Raw genomic sequence first — 20,870 nt, forward strand, 5'->3', positions numbered from 1 at the left:
GAACACCCCACTGAGTCGAGGAACACCCCACTGAGTCGAGGAACACCCCACTGAGTCGACGAACACCCCACCGAGTTGAGGAACACCCCACTGAGTGGAGGAACACCCCGCTGAGTCGAGGAACACCCCGCTGAGTCGAGGAACACCCCGCTGAGTCGAGGAACACCCCACTGAGTGGAGGAACACCCCACTGAGTCGAGGAACACCCCACTGAGTCGAGGAACACCCCGCTGAGTCGAGGAACACCCCGCTGAGTCGAGGAACACCCCGCTGAGTCGACGAACACCCCACTGAGTCGAGGAACACCCCACTGAGTCGAGGAACACCCCACTGAGTCGAGGAACACCCCACTGAGTCGACGAACACCCCACCGAGTCGAGGAACACCCCACTGAGTCGAGGAACACCCCACTGAGTCGAGGAACACCCCACTGAGTCGACGAACACCCCACCGAGTTGAGGAACACCCCACCGAGTCGAGGAACACCCCAGGGAGTCGAGGAACACCCCACCGAGTCGAGGAACACCCCGCTGAGTCGAGGAACACCCCGCTGAGTCGAGGAACACCCCACCGAGTCGAGGAACACCCCGCTGAGTCGACGAACACCCCACCGAGTCGAGGAACACCCCAGGGAGTCGAGGAACACCCCAGGGAAGCCCATTTCAGAACAAACGATCATAAGAGACATATCGTGTCTGCGGAAGATGTGTGACTCCTCTGACTCATTACCAGCTACCATGTACCCACTACAGCTGTCCTCTACTGAAGTATTCGAGCTGAGTCTCAAAAACTACAAACACAATTAAGTATTTGGAACAATCTAAAACTAAAGTGGAAAACTTTAAATATAAGCTCACATCGGGGTGCGGAAACATCTCAGATGGAATGTTATTTTCTTGAGTTTTGAAACAAATCCTGACATTTGAAAAAAAGTGTAAAATTGTTTGTGGTCTAGAAAATAAAAAACGGTACCTATCCCAAAGTCTCTACCAGATTGAAGACTTTAAACCGGACGGAACACATGTTGTTGCATTTCTCCTTATCAAGTTAACAACTGTACACACATGATGAAGATGTGTCTGGTAGCAGAAACACACATCTCTGGCTTCATCCATCCTCCCTGTCTCTCTCTGAGACTTCCAGCCAGATGATTGCTCAGAGTAATTGTCTGGCTCCACGCATGTGCTGCCCGTACAGCCCAGCAGAAAGCCTCTGCGCGGATGTCTGGCGGGCACAGACGCACCAAACAACTGCAGGAATCTATCCGGACAATTTGGCTGAAATCCACCCCGGCGGAAGACAAGCGTCTCGTCTCCAGACTGCAGGAGCATGTTGTGCTTTAGTGCAGTATCACTATCAAACAGTGGAAGACACGTTTGTTGCTCTTCTTGTAAAGCATGCAAAGAAAATGATGGTTGATTTGACTTATCCCATAATTACAATGATGATTAGCATGTGGATTTGTTAGTTTGAACAGCGGGCTGGAGCTAAGTGCAGAGACTTTGGTTTGGAAGAGCTCTTGGGGAGCTTCAGACGGATTAGTGTCGTACGGTAAACGGTCTTGCATAAATAAGGGAAAAGGGTTTGATTAATACACTGTGTACTTCCAGCAGGGGAACTACAGGAGATCATTGTGCTCTGTGTCTGAAGGGTGTTCTTGTTAGGAGAACGATGGTTTGGATTTAGTTGAAAGGAAAATCCTCCGCATAAAATCTACAGTCGTCAGCAATTCATAGTACATTTGCTTTTCTTCACTCATTGACCCTAAAGTCCTCACACATGTACATGTGCGTCTGTAGGAGAATTGCACATGTGCATAAAGGAATTTATCATAAACAAAGAGCCAACATTATGTGTCTATATAACATAACATAAACTGAGTCTGCATGAATGCATATGGATGATGGACTCCTGTAGCTGCATATGGACTCTGTGACGGACCTCAAGGGACAACACTTTTACTCCTGTAAATGTGATTGACAGAATATCTTACTTCTAATGCAATGATACAAGAATTTAATGGTATGAGAATCTGCATAGTTTTGATAACTGTGATCAAGTTGAATATTAACATTGAACACTTTATGACTACATCTAGCAAAGTTGCTCAATAAAAAATAGTATTTATTCTAAAGGTCCCCTATTATTCTGTTTTTCATCAATATCTCTGAAGTGTTTTGCTCGAAATACCAAACAGATCACCCATTTTAACATCCCATAATCCCCTCTGTTTCAGCCCTGTTTCAAAAGTGCTGATTCTCTGTCTGTTACTTTAGATGAAAATAAGGAGCCCCTCCCCACGCCCCTCTGAGAGACATTTGGTTAAAAAGAACACAATAGGCGCTTTCACACCGGAGTACTTTTCCCAGTATAGTTCCGATATAGTTCCGAAAATGTGCGTTCACACTAAAAAATCCGGAACTAGAACTTAGTTGAGGAGAACTAAGGTACTTTCCTGGGAGAAAAAGGTTCCCATTTCTGATTGGCTGGGCGGATTGCAAACCACGCCCCGTACAACTCAGAAAACGTTTTGTGAAGCCGCCATTTTATTTTCCTTGCATTAGCATTATTAGCATTAGCATTAGCCCAGCGCACAAACGGAGAGAAACTAACGTATGGCAACACAAAAGAAAACATGGGAGCGGTGGAGATGAGGAGGTGTCGGCGTTCTGGCGATTTACTCGGGGACTTCTGGCCGGGGACTTTGGGCGGCAGTATACGCCGTGAAGTTGTTTGCGGCCTGCCAGTAAACCCAAAGCAGAAGAAGAAGAAGTGACGTCAGCGGCTTCATTTGCCTAATCCTCCCTCAGGGACTTATTCTGGTGTGAACTAAAGAGTTCTGATTAACTAAGTATGGCAAAGTACTTGGTGTGAAAGCGCCTATTGGTGGAGGAGATTCAGGTGATAAGATGGGGGGGGGGGGTTACCTTGGTTGGTGATTGGCTAATGGTTACACAAGACAAAACATCGCTACGACATCCAAGTGGCCAAAATCTGATCAGCTCATTTTCAGACAGGTTTTTAAATAAATGGATCAGGACAAAAAGAGAGAGAATCTTTGTTCCTGAAACTTTCAGAGTCTCTTTAGGCAGAGGGGACACATGTTGATGTAGAAGAGACACGAAGAAGAAGGGACACATGTTGATGTAGAAGAGACACGAAGAAGAGGGGACACATGTTGATGTAGAAGAGACATGAAGAAGAGGGGACACATGTTGATGGAGAAGAGACATGGAGAAGAGGGGACACATGTTGATGTAGAAGAGACATGGAGAAGAGGGGACACATGTTGATGGAGAAGAGACATGAAGAAGAGGGGACACATGTTGATGTAGAAGAGACATGAAGAAGAGGGGACACATGTTGATGTAGAAGAGACATGAAGAAGAGGGGACACATGTTGATGTAGAAGGAGACATGGAGAAGAGGGGACACATGTTGATGTAGAAGAGACATGGAGAAGAGGGGACACATGTTGATGTAGAAGAGACATGAAGAAGAGGGGACACATGTCGATGTAGAGAGACATGAAGAAGAGGGGACACATGTCGATGTAGAGAGACATGAAGAAGAGGGGACACATGTCGATGTAGAGAGACATGAAGAAGAGGGGACACATGTTGATGTAGAGAGACATGAAGAAGAGGGGACACATGTTGATGTAGAGAGACATGAAGAAGAGGGGACACATGTTGATGTAGAAGAGACATGAAGAAGAGGGGACACATGTTGATGTAGAAGAGACATGGAAGAAGAGGGGACACATGTTGATGTAGAAGAGACATGGAGAAGAGGGGACACATGTTGATGAAGAGAGACATGAAGAAGAGGGGACACATGTCGATGTAGAGAGACATGAAGAAGAGGGGACACATGTCGATGTAGAGAGACATGAAGAAGAGGGGACACATGTCGATGTAGAGAGACATGAAGAAGAGGGGACACATGTTGATGTAGAAGAGACATGAAGAAGAGGGGACACATGTTGATGTAGAAGAGACATGAAGAAGAGGGGACATATGTTGATGTAGAAGAGACATGAGAAGAGGGGACACATGTTGATGTAGAAGAGACATGGAGAAGAGGGGACACATGTTGATGGAGAAGAGACATGGAGAAGAGGGGACACATGTTGATGTAGAAGAGACATGAAGAAGAGGGGACACATGTTGATGTAGAAGAGACATGAAGAAGAGGGGACACATGTTGATGTAGAAGAGACATGAAGAAGAGGGGACACATGTTGATGTAGAAGAGACATGAAGAAGAGGGGGACACATGTTGATGTAGAAGAGACATGAAGAAGAGGGGACACATGTTGATGTAGAAGAGACATGAAGAAGAGGGGACACATGTTGATGTAGAAGAGACATGAGAAGAGGGGACACATGTTGATGTAGAAGAGACATGGAGAAGAGGGGACACATGTTGATGGAGAAGAGACATGGAGAAGAGGGGACACATGTTGATGTAGAAGAGACATGAAGAAGAGGGGACACATGTTGATGGAGAAGAGACATGAAGAAGAGGGGACACATGTTGATGTAGAAGAGACATGAAGAAGAGGGGACACATGTTGATGTAGAAGAGACATGAAGAAGAGGGGACACATGTTGATGTAGAAGAGACATGAAGAAGAGGGGACACATGTTGATGTAGAAGAGACATGAAGAAGAGGGGACACATGTTGATGTAGAAGAGACATGAAGAAGAGGGGACACATGTTGATGTAGAAGAGACATGAAGAAGAGGGGACACATGTTGATGTAGAAGAGACATGGAGAAGAGGGGACACATGTTGATGTAGAAGAGACATGAAGAAGAGGGGACACATGTTGATGTAGAAGAGACATGGAGAAGAGGGGACACATGTTGATGTAGAGAGACATGAAGAAGAGGGGACACATGTTGATGTAGAAGAGACATGGAGAAGAGGGGACACATGTTGATGTAGAGAGACATGAAGAAGAGGGGACACATGTTGATGTAGAAGAGACATGGAGAAGAGGGGACACCCCAGTGAGAGGATGCAGATCTACTCCCTACGCAGAGGGAAGAGACACAGAGGGAGTAAGGTAAGATGTGTGGCTTTTCTAATGCGCCTTGTACTTGGTTTGGCCCAGCGTGTGTCCCCTCTCCCTGACCCTGCCCAGCATACTGAAAAGTCATTGAGAGTCTAGAAGAAATGCTGTTCAGAGCGGAACATGCTTGGCTTGTCTGGCGGTGTAAAATCCCAGTCTGCTATCGCACGTTCAAAGCACCACTGTTTTCTCCATTAACGTTTTCCATGGAAAACCAGAAGCCAAATTCCAGAATTCCCGGTTGAAGTGTCAAGCTAAGGCTGATAAAGAGCCAGTGTGTGTGTGTGTGTGTGTGTGTGTGTGTGTGTGTGTGTGTGTGTGTGTGTGTGTGTGTGTGTGTGTGTGTGTGTGTGTTTGTGTGTGAAAGAGACAGAGATGGTGGAAGGGGAAAATACGGAGTAGAACAAAGGGAAAGCTGCCTGTTTTCCTAAACCACAACTTTGGAGTAACGATCCAAACAAATGAGGAAAAGCCAGGATGTTTCAGGGTGGCCCTCTAGAATTGCAATGAAAGTCATCAATGATTTGTTTTATATCGTAGTGATCCATTCAGGACAGGACACCTGGGACATTCCACCTGAGCTGACCAACAAAACGAACAGAACAAAACAAAGCCTGTTTCTCAACCGCCCGTCTGAACATTGACTCAATCCCTGTCATGGTGCTAGGCATGTGGGCTCAAGGTGCATTAACATCCACAGTGTGAAACGCAGCTGGAGTTATTGTGCATTGTTTAGCATACATGGGTAAATGAGGCGCTCTGTGTTTGTGGACGGAAAAGGAAGTTGACTTCTTGTGGCTAATTTTTACAAGTTTCCATCACAGTCAATACGTCTGTTGTTCACTGACCGATACCTGAGGCATGCTGTGATGATGTCAGTGTGTGTTGATGGGGATGCCATGGCAACAACTTCCTGAAATGATGATGTGATGCTCAGATATCTGATATACTCCCTAGGGGCTGATTTAATAGAGTGCTGCAGGAATAAGTCTTAAAGCCCAGAAATTAGTCAGCGTTTTTCCACTTGTGGTCGCTAACCCTAACCCTAAATCAAAGTTTATTTTTATGGGCTTCAATTAATGTCGGTAGTTAGCACAAGTTTAAGAGATTATCATGTTTTAGGACCAAATATGTGCCAGTAAATACTACACTGAGACATTTTGGAGCTTTCGCATGGCTTAAAGAGCCTGTGACACGAGTTTCCCCCATCATCCAAACCCATCAATTTGAGTAAATATTGTCCCCTTGAAAACCATTAATCTGCCCTTCAATGTTGACCATATTCTGGTCCTGGATCTTCTCGGGGATTCTTCAAATCCTGCCAAATGATGTGTGACGTCATTGCGGGCACAGCGCTCCAGCTGCACCGTCCGGGATCCCAGCTTCTGCATGTAAACGCACGATGGCGCACACAGCAGCAAGCGATGACAGTTTAATTTTGAACGTGTCTGAGAGCTGAGGCTGAAGGATCGGTTTATGTTGTATCTGTTAGAAGTTTAGGAATTAGGTGCGTCAATATGGGCGATAATACGGTCATGTAGCCAGTGGTGGAATGGGACTAAAAATCATCCCGGGACTCTCAACCGGCCCACTTCGGTACCGCTAGTAAGTTGTCAACGGGGGGAGGGGGGGATGTGCTAGTTACTTATCCGACCGGCCCACTTCGGTACCGGCCCATCGGGATTCGTCCCGATGACCAGTCCGCTGCACCCAACCCAGCCCACGTAAACTGTCAATGGGGGGAGCCTCGCTGCGGGGAAACGGTGGACCTAGTGTCGCGATCGGAGTGGGAATAATAATAATAATAATCCGTGCATTTTATCCATTAATTTCCCCAACATTGTGGTAAATAAACCACACGTTTAATCCATGTTGGTGTACTACAACTACAAAAAAGTTTGTTTTCTCATCAGGAAATGCAGACCGGCTCAAACAAACGATTTTTAATCATCATCCTCACGATCATTTAATGTATCATATGTTCGCCGAATTGACATGAAAGCACTAATAAATGTAGTTTAATCCACTTGAGTTTACAACTACAAAAATAATCGATTTGTTTTTATATCACATCCGACGGGAGGAAATTCAGCAGCTCTCACTTCCGATTTTTAATCCTAATTTAATCATCATCTTCACCACGATCATTTATGTTTATGTCGCCGAATTGACATGAAAGCGCTGACACATATGAATATACTGTAGTCAACTTCATTAAAACGTTATTAACGTGCCTAAACTCAGTAATTCACCATTTCTACGCATGACAACACGTCCGTGTTCGGCTCTCTCGCCGCACGGTGAAGCGTTCCCGCATTGACGTCACTTCCGGCTTCCCCCAAAACTTCAAAATGAGTCGAAGGAATTTCCCCGCGATGTTCGAAATTATTGATATTTATCGGAACGGTATCGCACCTTCTTTTTTAAACTGACGGTTCGAGATGCCTAGTAGCCCAATATGTCATTGCACAGCAGTTGTTGGGATGCTGTCACGGGCTCTTCAAACAAGGCATTCGCTAACAAGCAGCTAAATGAGACTACTATAAAACATCAAACCAAACATTCGTCCTCTTTAGTTAAATGGTGGTGACATTGAAGTTATTTGCTTTTTTAGGTTATCTTTTTATTTCTGCTGATTGCGTTAACACTTAAAAAGGACATTCTCTGAATGAACACCATGTTTAAGAATCATACACCTGTGTTAGCCACAGAGCTTATTTTATGCAATTATCGAAAAAAGGAAAATTCCATTTGATTGGGCAATGCCAACTTTCGGGTTGGCTTCCAAAGAGTCTTCTTCCTTGCAGCACTCTATACATCCTTGGGCTTCATGGAGACAACTTGCTGAGCATCTGCACTGCTCATATATGTTTTAAACACTTAGGAAGTACACACTTTCAGTTTATAAACAGGCCACTTACACTTACCGACTGTATGCTAAACAACAGTAGAAGACGTCATTAAGTTGTTTTACGCTCCCACCTGTAACCGTCTAACTTTCTGTCAATTCACCACCAAGACTCATTGAGCTTGAAAGAAATGTTTTCCACAAGCTTTACATTTTCCATTCTGCCCGAGTGTGTAAAAACGAAAGCCAAAGACAGAGACATACAATTGGACACACAGACAAAAGCCAACTGCTAACAAAAGCCATAAAGCCGAGGCAGCCATCCAACTACAGTCCGACACTGCAGAGCTCTGTGGCTCTGAAATGCAATTGGACACACACAGAGGCACTTTACACCCCTGCTGAAATGCAAACAGTCCACCTGCTAAATTCAATTACTCAACAACTTCTTCTGCTTTGTTTGAAATGTGAGCATCATTGGGTGAATGAGATCTTCTGCCACCTTGAGACACGTGTTTACATCTGATTGTTTCTGGATAGTGGGAAAGATTCTTTTTCTACAGACCTGAACACCACACAAGACACCCTAAGCTCCCCAGCAGTATGTAACACTACCCTATTATAAAAAGCAGCATTGTTTTTAATATGAAATGTGTTTGGTTGGTTTGGTCAACAAGCTTACTACTTTAAGCTAACAGTTGATGCTTTATCTGATACATTTCAAACTATTTCAACTACCATTACTTCTAGCTAACCATTTTAACTGCCTTTCTATTAGCTTTATAACTATAAGGTGACTATTTTGACTGTTTATCCATCGCTTTAGATCATTATTTCAAATGTTTCCTTTGGCTAACTTCTTATCTGTTTACTACATTTGGCTAACTGACTAAAATTACTTTAGGCTATTTTTTTTCCAACAGACTTTAACCTAACACTTTCCCCCGATAGATGTAACACCAGCCATTTCAACTACTTTTACTTTTAGCTAACAACTTGAACTGTTATCATAACTTTAAGCTAACCATTTTGACCATTACCTAACTGTTTCATCCTCTCTGCTAAATTGTTCACTAGCTAGTAAAGAAAACATTGGAGAAGGAAGAGAAACTGATGCAGTATCCATCTCTGTAAGAAGCGCAATAGATGTGTTTATGGAATATAATTAGAATACTATACATATTACACAATAATATAAACATGGACACAACTCAAACATTCCCGTTGGACTCACTCTTTGTATGTTTGTCTACCAGAAGCTCTGTCCCACTATTTCATCCCTACACTCTTGAATGAGACAGCGGTGATGTTGTATACGAGTGCATGATCCTAATTTCCCTAATGACAAAACAACTCCTCCTTCATCCCTCGTGACATCCTTACTGCCAACATTAAGAACCCCTCTGTGCTGCATCCAGCCAACACAGATGGGAGAAATGGTGAGCACAGCAAAAACGAGGAAAGGGAAATGGAGAGGATTAAGGAAGAGGGTACAACTAGGAACTTTACAAAGGTCAGTGAGTTTATACAGTACACACACATCACAACAGACACACAAGTTGATGGAATGCTGACTGAAACTTTCCTGGGCTTCCCAAACCTCTTCAAGGGCCATACTATTTCAATTTGCACATCTACAGTAAGCACTTTGCTGACACACAACATCAATTGTTGATGGTTTAGCTCTTATGGCAAGCATATAACATCAATGAATTACATTTGATTGGAAGGAATTCAGTGCAAGGGATTTAGGAGTATTGCTCGTTCTTACCTTCCGACCTTCTTGGCCAGTCAGTCCAACCGGGCCAGTAATCCCTGAGTCTCCCTAAAACAGAAAGCACAATCATCAAAATGCACTTATGCAGCATTAAGGAGCATGCCAAGCAGGACGTTGTTAGACATTAATGTAGCGTGTAAGAAAAGGTGCACTACCTTCTCTCCTTTAGGTGCTGGCCCAGGTGACATGCCAGGGTCTCCTTTCCTACCCTGATTAAGAAAGACAAATACAAAGGAGGACATTGTGTGGGTGAATTTCTCTGAATAACTTATTTTAGACAAAAGAAAGGGTGATGGTGTAAATCAATTGCCTTTACATTTTCCATACATAGGTTATAGGCTACAATTGATTGAGTTACCATGTAGCTGATAGACTCCCATTACAGATGCTTTGTTAGATGAACAGCATTACTGTACATGGGTTAAGTGCCCCTCAGGTCATGCACAGCAAGCTTCATTGTCAGCAGGTAACAATAACGTGGCTTCAGCACATCAAAGCTATGGATCGGAAATGAGTGCTGAGTGCATGGACCCCTGCTATTTACAACTTTATTTCATTTATTAACGATGAAAGAGGAAAGATTGCAATGCACCCGAGAAATCAAATGTTTCAGAGTCATTTTCTCAACACACCTGCCAGGTAGAAAAAGTCTGCTCGGCACCAGTCTGCTGAGAATTTGCTCACAGGCACAGTTTCAATTTTTTCCCGCCCAGTATTACTCAAGCTCTTAGTGTATTCCCCTGAATCTGGCATTCTGTGTGAGTATAAGTAACATAACTTTCATTATTTACCCACTTTTCTTATCATTATTATTTACCAGGAACATTTTCATAATATAAGGAATAGTTCAACATATTTGAAAATGCCAACAAAATCCAATATAACGTCCACTCACTAAGCACCTATAAAGCTAACTAATAGCTTTGTTGGTAGGCAAGGCAAGGCAAGTTTATTGATATAGCACTTTTCAACACAAGGCAGTTCAAAGTGCTTTACAAAAAATGAAATACATTAAGCATTAAAAAAGAAAAGCTAATAAAATAAACATTAAAAGGAAAAATACATGGATAAAAGTTACAGTTCAGTTTAAGATATGAATAGTTCAATTAAAAGCAGCGACAAAAAGAAAAGTCTTCAGCCTGGATTTAAAAGTAGTAAGAGTTGCAGCGGACCTGCAGGTTTCTGGGACTTCAGAACTGGAGTGATGTGATCCACTTTCTTAGTGTTAGTGAGGACTCGAGCAGCAGCGTTCTGAATCAGCTGCAGCTTTCTAATAGATTTTTTAGTGAGACCTGTGAAGACACCATTGCAGTAGTCGAGTCTACTGAAGATAAAGGCATGGACAAGTTTTTCCAAATCCTGCTCTGACATTAGTCTTTTAATCCTAGATATGTTCTTTAGGTGATAGTAGGCTGATTTAGTAACTGTTTTAATGTGACTGTTGAAACTCAGGTCAGAGTCCATGACTACACCTAGATTTCTGGATTTATCTGTTGTTTTGAACAAAACAAAGCTCTGAAGCTCAGCGCTAACTTTTATACGTTCTGCCTTGGCTCCAAAAACCATTACCTCAGTTTTATCTTTGTTTAATTGGAGAAAGTTCTGACACATCCAGTCATTGATTTTTTCAATGCACTTACTCAGTGTTTGAATTGGAGCATAGTCTCCTGGTGAAATTGTTACGTAAATGTGTGTGTCATCTGCATAGCTATGGTAACTTATTTTGTTGTTCTTCATTATCTGAGCCAGTGGTAGCATGTAGATGTTAAAGAGAAGAGGCCCCAAGATGGAGCCTTGAGGAACCCCACATGTCATATTTGTCAACTCAGATGTGTATTTACCTATAGAAACAACGTTTTTTCTGTCCTTTAAGTAGGATTCAAACCAATTTAGAACTGTTTCCGAAAGTCCCACCCAGTCGGTCTAGTAATATGCTGTGGTCAACAGTGTCAAACGCAGCACTGAGATCTAATAATACTAACACTGAAGGTCTGCCACTGTCTGTGTTTAAGTGGATGTCATTAAAGACCTTTACAAGAGCAGTCTCAGTGCTGTGGTTTGGACGAAAGCCTGACTGGAACACATCGAAACAGTTATTTAAATGCAAGAAATTACTCAACTGTTGAAAAACAACTTTTTCAATGATTTTACCTAGAAATGGCAGGTTTGATATGGGCCTGTAATTGTTCATTACTGAAGCATCTAGATTATTCTTTTTTAAGAGCGGTTTAATGACTGCAGTTTTCAGGGCCTGTGGAAAAATACCTGAGTGAAGAGACTTGTTTACTATATGAAGTAGATCTGAGGCCATGCAAGGAAAAACATCTTTGAAAAATCCTGTTGGAATAATATCAAGGCAGCAGGAGGAGGATTTCAGAAGTTGTATAATGTCCTCTAGGTTTTTATCACACATTTGCTGTTCCTGATGCAGAGGCACTGACTGCTTGTCTGATTTTCTGAATTTTGTCAGTGAAGAAGGCAAAATCATTGCACGCCCTGGTGGATAGAAATGCAGAGGCTACTGACACTGGGGGGTTAGTTAGTCTGTCGACGGTAGCAAACAAGGCACGTGCGTTGTTTTTGTTTTTGGTAATGATGTCAGAGAAGAACGATTGTCGTGCGTTTTTCAATTCCAAATTATAAAGGCCAAGGCTCTCTTTATAAATGTCCTGGAGATTTGTTTTTCGCCACCTACGTTCAGCTTTTCGACATTCTCTTTTTTCTGTTTTCACGGTCATGGCCTTTCTCCTTGGAGAGTGTAAAGATGTCCTAGAGATTCTAGGAGGTCAGTGTTTTTTCCTTTAAGTATTTAACAATGAAGATCACCTAGTGAGATTCAGAAGGGTTGGGAAGGGAATTTTGTGACTTTTGGACAGGGCCAAGCTAGGTGGTTTGCACTGTTTACAGTCTGTGTATTAAGTAAAGCTACCACTACTGTAGATTTAAAGCTCAATAGTGATAATTGTTTTTAACTCAGAAACCAAGACTCTGGGGAAACATGCTTATTCGCTTTCTGCTGAGAACACACTCCTGTCTGTTTTGTCAAACTGGAAGCTACAGCCAGCAGTCATCTAGCTTAGCTTAGCTTAGCATAAAGGCTGCTGACTGTAACTTCATTTTTAACATACAGACATTACAGTTGTAAATATCATCTCATCGAAGCAAGTATTTCCGTATGTAACATCAAACTATTCCTTTAAGTATAAGATGGCAGATACCTGTGAGAATCAGGTACCTAATGATGGGAAAAAGATGAAGAATGCAACATGGAATAATATAAATGACATCAGGGAGACAAGGACAAACACAGTCCCTTCTGGTGACCTGCGGAGGTCAGGCTGCTGCACAGTTGTCATTTCTGAAAGGCATTTTCAAAATGCACTTTGAATACAGGTACTGCTCCTTATTATGTACTCCAAGCAAACTTTGATGTTGTCTTGGGCAGGGTCGTCTCCTGTTCACACTCTAACATTTGACAGATTTATTTGGAGTTCTCACTTTCCGACTTGTAATGTTTTTCCCCAGGAGCTCTGATAAATCACTCCAGCTCCCCTGCTGTTCAACTAGCTGCCTCTCTCCGCTCAAGTATGCATTGGTAGCACATGGACACAAATGAACACGGAAACAGAATATAAATGTATAGACATACACACACATTTCCCCATCACATTACCCACAGCCCTACTTTCTGGACGCAGGTATAGATTACCCATATGCAGACAGTCAGTGTGAACTATGTTTTTGTTCTGAAAGCTAAACAAGCTTGAATAAAAAAAACACTCTTACATTACACAAACCAGTCTGTGGTCTGTGCAGTGGTAACCATGTCTTTGTCTTTTATATATCTTTGTATGAATCTGTTTGTCCTAATTAGTTATGCTTTGCATGTGGATATATATATATTTTTAAATATGTTCTTCTTTTCTTACAGTCATGTTTTAGGAAGGCCCTCTTAGTTTGGGGGTTTTTCCTTTCCTGAAGTCTGTTATATAGGTTTGTGTGCATGTCAATTGTCTGAAAAGGCTCAAATCCCTGTGTTCCCTCCAGAGGGAGTTTCTCTCACACACACACACACACGGAAATGTAAACCTGATTTCCCCCCTGGCAGCACCACATGTAGTGCTGGGATGTTTCTCATGTCTACAAATGTCCAGGTGTGGCTGCACTGAACTTAAATGACCCTGATCCTTTAGCACAAAGCTCTATTACCCTTGGTGCCTTTTATGGACTCCAGCTAATACAGAACATCTCCCCTTAGAGGCAAGAGAAGATCATAAACTTCTTATTAAATAAGTATTAGAGGCAGGTACATAATCATGTAACGGACAAATCAACACAGCTGCAGGGCATTTAGAACAAAAAGCCAGATTTGTAATCATTAGTTAGAGTAAGTGTGTGTGTACGGTACCTTGAGCCCAGGTGGACCAGGTCGGCCAGGGTTCCCATGGGGACCGGCGGCGCCCTGTGAAACAGCCAAAGAGAGAATAACATAATCAAAACAGTGATCGAGATCTCAATCAATCATCATATTGGGGATAGAGCCGATGCAGACTGTGGCTACTGTGAATGAGACCAGAAAGAGGAAGGGGGGGGGGGTAAGTCTGTCTGGAGAACCTCAGCAGTCATGCTACTTTAACCTATTTTCCTATACATCAGCTGTGTGTGTGGTGGTGAGGTATTTGGGGTTGGTGTTGGGGGTAGAAGCGTATGGAAAATGGGGTCTGTGGAGCTGCTTCACCATATGGATGTGGTTTTCCTGCCCCCTCTTCACAACCCCCCTTTCCACACCCACACACACACACACACACACACACACACACACACACACACACACACACACACACACACACACACACACACACACACACACACACACACACACACACACACACACACACACACACACACACACACACACACACACACACACACACACACACACACACACACACACACACACACACACACACACACACACACACACACACACACACACACACACACACACACGGCATCTTAATGAGTAATGCAGATCATCTGGTATCATAACACGTTGAATTCCTCCGCTGGTGTGTGTTTCTGTCAGCGTTGGCTGAGGAAATGAACAGGACTGTGTCTGAAAGCAAACAGAGTGAGATCTACAGTAGCAGCGTATTGGTAATGTGAACCATCTCGCACCGTCCAGAAGCCCCCCCTGGGACGGCTTAGCAGAAAACCTTTTGGAACAATGAGAATGATCTAAACCAATTTCATGACAGAAACACCATCCCCACCATCCAAATATCTGTGGACCTTCTCCTCCTCTGAGAGTATTTTCAGTGGATCTCTGACCCAACTCCTGCCCTCCACGTGCTGCGTCACCCTCGGGCCCCTAACCCACCCCGGAGGGGGTCAAGGGTCGCGCGAGTCAGAGAGAGCGGAAAAAGATCCACAATTGCTTTAAGGGCTGGGTCAGCGAGTTTCACTGAGGTGAATCAAAACAAATCAGGAAGCCATTATATTCCTGATCTGCTCGACAAGCATCAAAAAACAACGTCTACTGATATATCAATACAGACAGCGCTTAATTATCCACAAAAGAGGAAGCAGTGTGGGGTTTGGGCAGGGTTATACGACTCAGGCAGCGTGCAGACATGACAACATAAAGGCCTGTTGCTGGAACTGCTCTTGCTTCAAAGGGCGCTTTGATGACACCAATGTCTGATGCATACGAGACAGAGTTTTCATGAATGAACAGGACCTAAATGAGTGTCCAGGTGTTGTTATAACTCATGTGAAAACACGAATTCCACACTGCCCTCTCTTGCAAATAATTATAGAACTGTAAAAAACTTAATTTGGATCCAATCCAAAATGTATTGAGTTCTATTTTTTAAACCTTTTCCCACAAGTTGCAGTACTTGGGACAGCAGTCTTGCTGAAAACGCAACAGAAAAAAACTATTTTGCATTTTCTCTTTAGCTGAGGATATAATACTCCTCAGGATTTAATGAGTAAGACAACATCAGACAAGACAAAACATGATACCATCCAATAAGGTGAGACAGGATAAGATCACCAGGAATAAGTGTTGAATAAAGACAGAGAAAGATTCAATAAAATAAAATAAATACAAATCAAATCGACAGTAAAATACAAAATTAAAATGCTTCACATATGTATAGATATGAATAATTGTGAATTTGTTAAAATATATATATTGTACATACTGTGCAAGTCATGTGAACGTTTTTTTTTAGAGGGGGTCATTCTTTGGATATGAAATACTGGTAAACATGATCTGTTTTTACCTTGTTATGTTTTACAAAAGGATTCTCAAGGTTTAAAGACGCAGCCTCTTTTCGTCCCATGCTCACTTCCCCCCTACATTCAGGTTTCAGCTGGTGTCCTCTCGCTGTGTCCAGACAGTGTTAAGGGACACTGTTGTGCCCTGAATAAACTAAAACAAACTAGACATGCTTCAATTACATGCTTCAAATGTAACCCCGTGGTCTACCGCAGCCTGGGCGCTGGCTGGCACAGACATTTGGAGTTGCCTCCATGTCGTGTTCCCTCTCTCGCACAACAGGTGTCTAATTAGAGAAGCGCAGGGTGGGTCATACACAAGCTATCAAATGAAAAACCACCAACCTCTGAGCGCGATGCAGGGAGTTTCTGCGGCTGCTGTGGGCATAATGCTGCTAGCATTTCATTACCATTCTAAAAATGAGAACAGAAATCTAAAGAAATGATGGCTACTAATGTTCCATGTCATGTGTGCTGTCCGCTCTAAGGGAAAAAATAGATATGCTTGAGTGTACAGAAACCTATATTAACACCATATGTGAAACCAGAAATATTGCATATGCACGTCTGGATCTTAAATGTGGACGTTTTACGTCACTCTAAAGGTTATATTCCCAGACGGAATATTTTAGACAAGGCCTTGTTTTAATGGGAGATGCTGTAAACAGGGCATGACTCAACACTGGCTCGTAAAAAAAAAAAAAAAAAAGTGTTAATGTATATAGTCAGCGTATTAAAGATAAAAGAGATTCTGCATGGTGCCGTGCCAAATAAGAGCCGAGGGGGCAATGTCTGATAATCTAACATTAACATCAAGAGCATGAGAAACAGCTGGACGTCTTCTTAATTAAAAATCCCAGTCAACACACACACACACACACACACACACACACACACACACACACACACACACACACACACACACACACACACACACACACACACACACACACACACACACACACACACACACACACACACACACACACACACACACACACACACACACACACACACACACACACACACACACACACACACACACACACAGGAAAGGAAAAATATTTCACTCTTCATTAAAGTTGCAAGAGCTTTGCCATTGCAGAGTGAAAAGTGCAGGGTTTGCGGCCGATGCCAAATCCATGACAGTAAAACTTCTTAATACCAGAAGCAGCGAGGCAGATGAATGAAGCTATATGCTGGTGAAAGTCCAGTCGTATAAAATCTATTTGCCAACATATTTAAAGCTAAATACATCATGCAGTGACCAGATGAAAAAGGAAATGGTAAGTAGTCCAAAGTATTACTTAGGCATTTTACAAAAATAATAGTAATATTTCATAATGGAAATGACAAGGTTGAAAATAACGATGGAAACCAAGAGCTAACGTTATGCCAAACACTTCAAATCGTATTAAAACATGTGGCAGGAGGGAAGAATTGTAGCATGGACTGTGATTTTAACTGTCCTGGAGTTAAAGTAGATCTATATCGTTTTTTTAGGTTTCTATACGTGCATCATTTAAATGAACTTTATGTGCAGATGAAGCGAAGCAGCAAGTGCTTTAGAGGGGAAGCACTGGTAAACAGAAACACAAAAGAATCAAACCAGAAAACTAAAAGAAAAATGCCAGGTCAAAGGGGTCCTTTTATTCTCATGTCCAGGTTCATATCAGTGTGTCGTTTCTACTGGGACGTGTCTCCATGCTTTCATGTTCAGAAAGCTCTTTTCTCATCCTGCCTGTGCTGCAGCACCTCTTTTCACCCTCTGTCTGAAACCAGAGCAGTCTGCTCTGATTGGTTAGCTGGTTCGCTTAGAGATGTCCCGCCCCTTAGCCATTACGTACAATGTGTTGGAGCGCTAGCCAATAGAAGCGTGTTATATAGTGATGTCACTTTGTTAAGGAAGTAAACAAAGGAGTCCAATGGAGGCGTTTCAGGCAGGGAGGGAGTGTGTGGGAGAGAAACTCCCTCTGGAGGGAACACAAGGATGTGAGCCTTTGCAGACCATTCACATGCACAGAAACCTGTATAACACACTCCAGCAAAGGGAAAACCCCGGGGCCTCTTTAAGTGTTTTATCTTAGTTTTCATCGTATGCAGAGTCACAGATTATGTTAACTATTATTTTATTATTTAGGATTGTCAAAACATTGAATACAGATATTCATTGTGATGTATCCCTTTTTTTGTTGTGAATTTTAGATTTGGACAGTCCTGGAGCTTTAGTATTTCTAATGAAGTCGTAATTGTCAGGTTTCTTTATGGTCATCATTGGGAATGTATCCTACCAAAACCTTTTTGGAAACGTTTTAGAAATTACCTGAATTTTTCGACTACTAACTGTAACCGTCAAAGTTTCCCAGGTTTCTATACGTTCATGCAGGATTTGAATTATCTTTACGTGCAGGTGAAGCAAGGCGGTGAGATTTCATCCAGTGACATAGACATGAAGTAGTTGAACAGGTAGCATGAGGAAAGACGGGCGACTCGGACAAAGACCCTTTTGACGCAGCCGGCTCCAGACGGATCCTGCAGGCTTCAGATAGAGAGCGCCCGCCTCACGTTTCCTCTCACACCCTCCTACCACCGCCGTCACCACCCACACTAGAAAGAGCTCGCGCTGCCTTTTTCACGGGACGCCTAGCTGAGGGCTTCTGTACTGACAGTGGTTCCCTTGGCGACGGCGTCTCACACTCACATGTTTGGGATCAGAGGTCAAGGTTCATGGGTGGTGCTTGGTGGGGCTCAATGGTGCTCTGTGTGTCATCATGCACACTTCCAGTAATACGAGTTTACAAAGGCTCGTGCAAAAAAAGATTTTTCCTCAGCAAATTCCAGCTGACTTAAGTTGATGGAATTTGATGGAATAAGCAAAATGGAAGGTTAGCTCCAGCTTTCCACCTGCAGCATTGGTGTTTTTTACACATAAATGCATCGATAATGAAATACATGTATTAATAATGAAATAGGTGAAATGCAGAGACTACATGTCACTGTGTGTGCAGCGCTGTGTATACTGTGTGTGTGACTTCCTTTGTTTTATTTACTACTTATCTTTTTGTATTCTATATTTTAATGTGTTTTTCTATGTGTATTCCTGTCTTTTGTATGCACCTGTTCCTATAAGAATTTATTTTAAATGTATGAAAGCCATGTTGTTTTAAATATGCAATATTTTTAGATAAAGTTGAAAAAACCCCTACATTTTTTTTTTTAGACTAAACATTAAAATCATCCATTCCCTATTCATTTGTCTTGTGTGTAAATGCGTGCACTTTGAATTGCCTTTGTGTCTGAATTGTGCTATATAAATAAACTAACCCTAATCTTAACATGTATCACTTATCCAACAATTATAAACCTTTACAAGGGGCAGATACATCTTCAGGTGATTCCTGGAGATATCCATACTTTTGAATTCCCCCTGCCACTTTCTCTCCCTCACTGATTCCTTCCTTTAGTTTTTCATACCAACATATGATGTTTATGATTATTCCATCCTCCAGAGACCCACCCATTCATTTGTGTCCTCTGTGGAGGACATTGGGTTTTAGTCCATTACTTTGAGGTCATACATGCCACAGCATTAAGTCCAATTGTTCTCCACAGGGGACATCCTGGGCTTTTCAGACATGTGCCATATGTGGGGGTGTGGCTTTGAAAAAGATCATTTCATTGCATTTCAAAATGGCGTCCATCAACACAAGCACTATTTATAGAAAGAGAAATGGTAAGTTTGTAATTTTGTAATTCCCAGTGTTGTGAGTTCAATATTTTTAATTAAAGGTGGGGTAGGTACGTTTCAGAAACCGGCTCGAGATACACTTTTTGTTATATTCCACGGAATGCTCTCAACATCCCGATAGCAATGAATATCTTAAAAAATCCATAAAAATATTTCATCTGTAGAAGCCGTAATACTGTAAAAAGTACAACCAATCCGTGTGCGTTCGTGTGTTGGAGGAGGGGCTCTATAAGGAAGTGGCAGATTTTCTCCGGTTGTGTATTTTCAAATTCTAGCGATCTCGAGCCGGTTTCTCAAACTTACCTACCCCACCTTTAATGATAGTAAGAGAACATCTTAGTTAGTGTAGTGAGTTTTCAGAGCAGTGTAATACTTATTTGACCTAAACCTAAATGTTTTGAATGTCCTCTGAGGAGGACATGGGGATTTGCTCACTTTTTATTTCCTCCATTTTACACAACACAAATGGAGTCCACTTTGGGCCAAACTAACACGTAGGTTTCTGTAGGGGTCATGGCCTCAAGTGTCAGATGTATCTCTGCATGTCACCAAAGGATGGAGTGCTACAAATGAGGGCTCAATATGTGTTGCATTGAGTTGTTGTGCTCTAATGTTGTCTAAATGTACTTGTATGTTAATGTTGTTTGCATACTATGCTTCGCATAACTAACACCCGATGTCCTCTACAAAGGACACACAATAAAACTAAAATAAAAATATTTGTTTTTAGTTTGTGTTATTATGTGTATACCACCCTAAAGACTTGTGTGATAAAAAAAAAGGAGATTTGAAACCTTTTTCTCTCTGGGTCTCGGGCGGACAATGCAGCAACACCGCTGTGCGTCTGCAGCTCCGAACAACCTGCAGCACATGCTCATTTATTTCAGTGATGAACAAGTGGATTATTTTCTACTAATTGAAACCACACTCTTTTATCCGGCCAAGAGGAGAGACATGTTTGTGAGTGTGAATTTTGCAAGTGTGTAAGTGTATATGAGGCTCGGTTTTGCAATTAAACTTGATTAATGCTTCTGTTTACAGGAGAGGTCCATAATCTGACTCGCTCTTTATATAGGCTCGTAAACACAGCCGTGTGTCTGTGCTGCAGGCAGGGCGTATTCACGTCTGTGT

The 20,870-nt window shown here is 42.4% G+C and overlaps 1 protein-coding gene across 1 annotated transcript in view; it reads right to left on the minus strand.

The window, feature by feature from the left end:
• The window catches only part of col27a1a (collagen, type XXVII, alpha 1a), a 112,627-nt gene that overhangs the window by 59,149 nt on the left and 32,608 nt on the right, over window positions 1-20,870 (minus strand). Inside the window, 3 exon segments of the mRNA XM_034096625.1 lie at window positions 9,701-9,754; window positions 9,862-9,915; window positions 14,115-14,168. Of these exon segments, the coding sequence (XP_033952516.1) occupies window positions 9,701-9,754; window positions 9,862-9,915; window positions 14,115-14,168 (162 nt within the window).

Source organism: Pseudochaenichthys georgianus, chromosome 12 (assembly GCF_902827115.2).
Source record: "Pseudochaenichthys georgianus chromosome 12, fPseGeo1.2, whole genome shotgun sequence".
Classification (NCBI taxonomy): Eukaryota; Metazoa; Chordata; class Actinopteri; order Perciformes; family Channichthyidae; genus Pseudochaenichthys; species Pseudochaenichthys georgianus.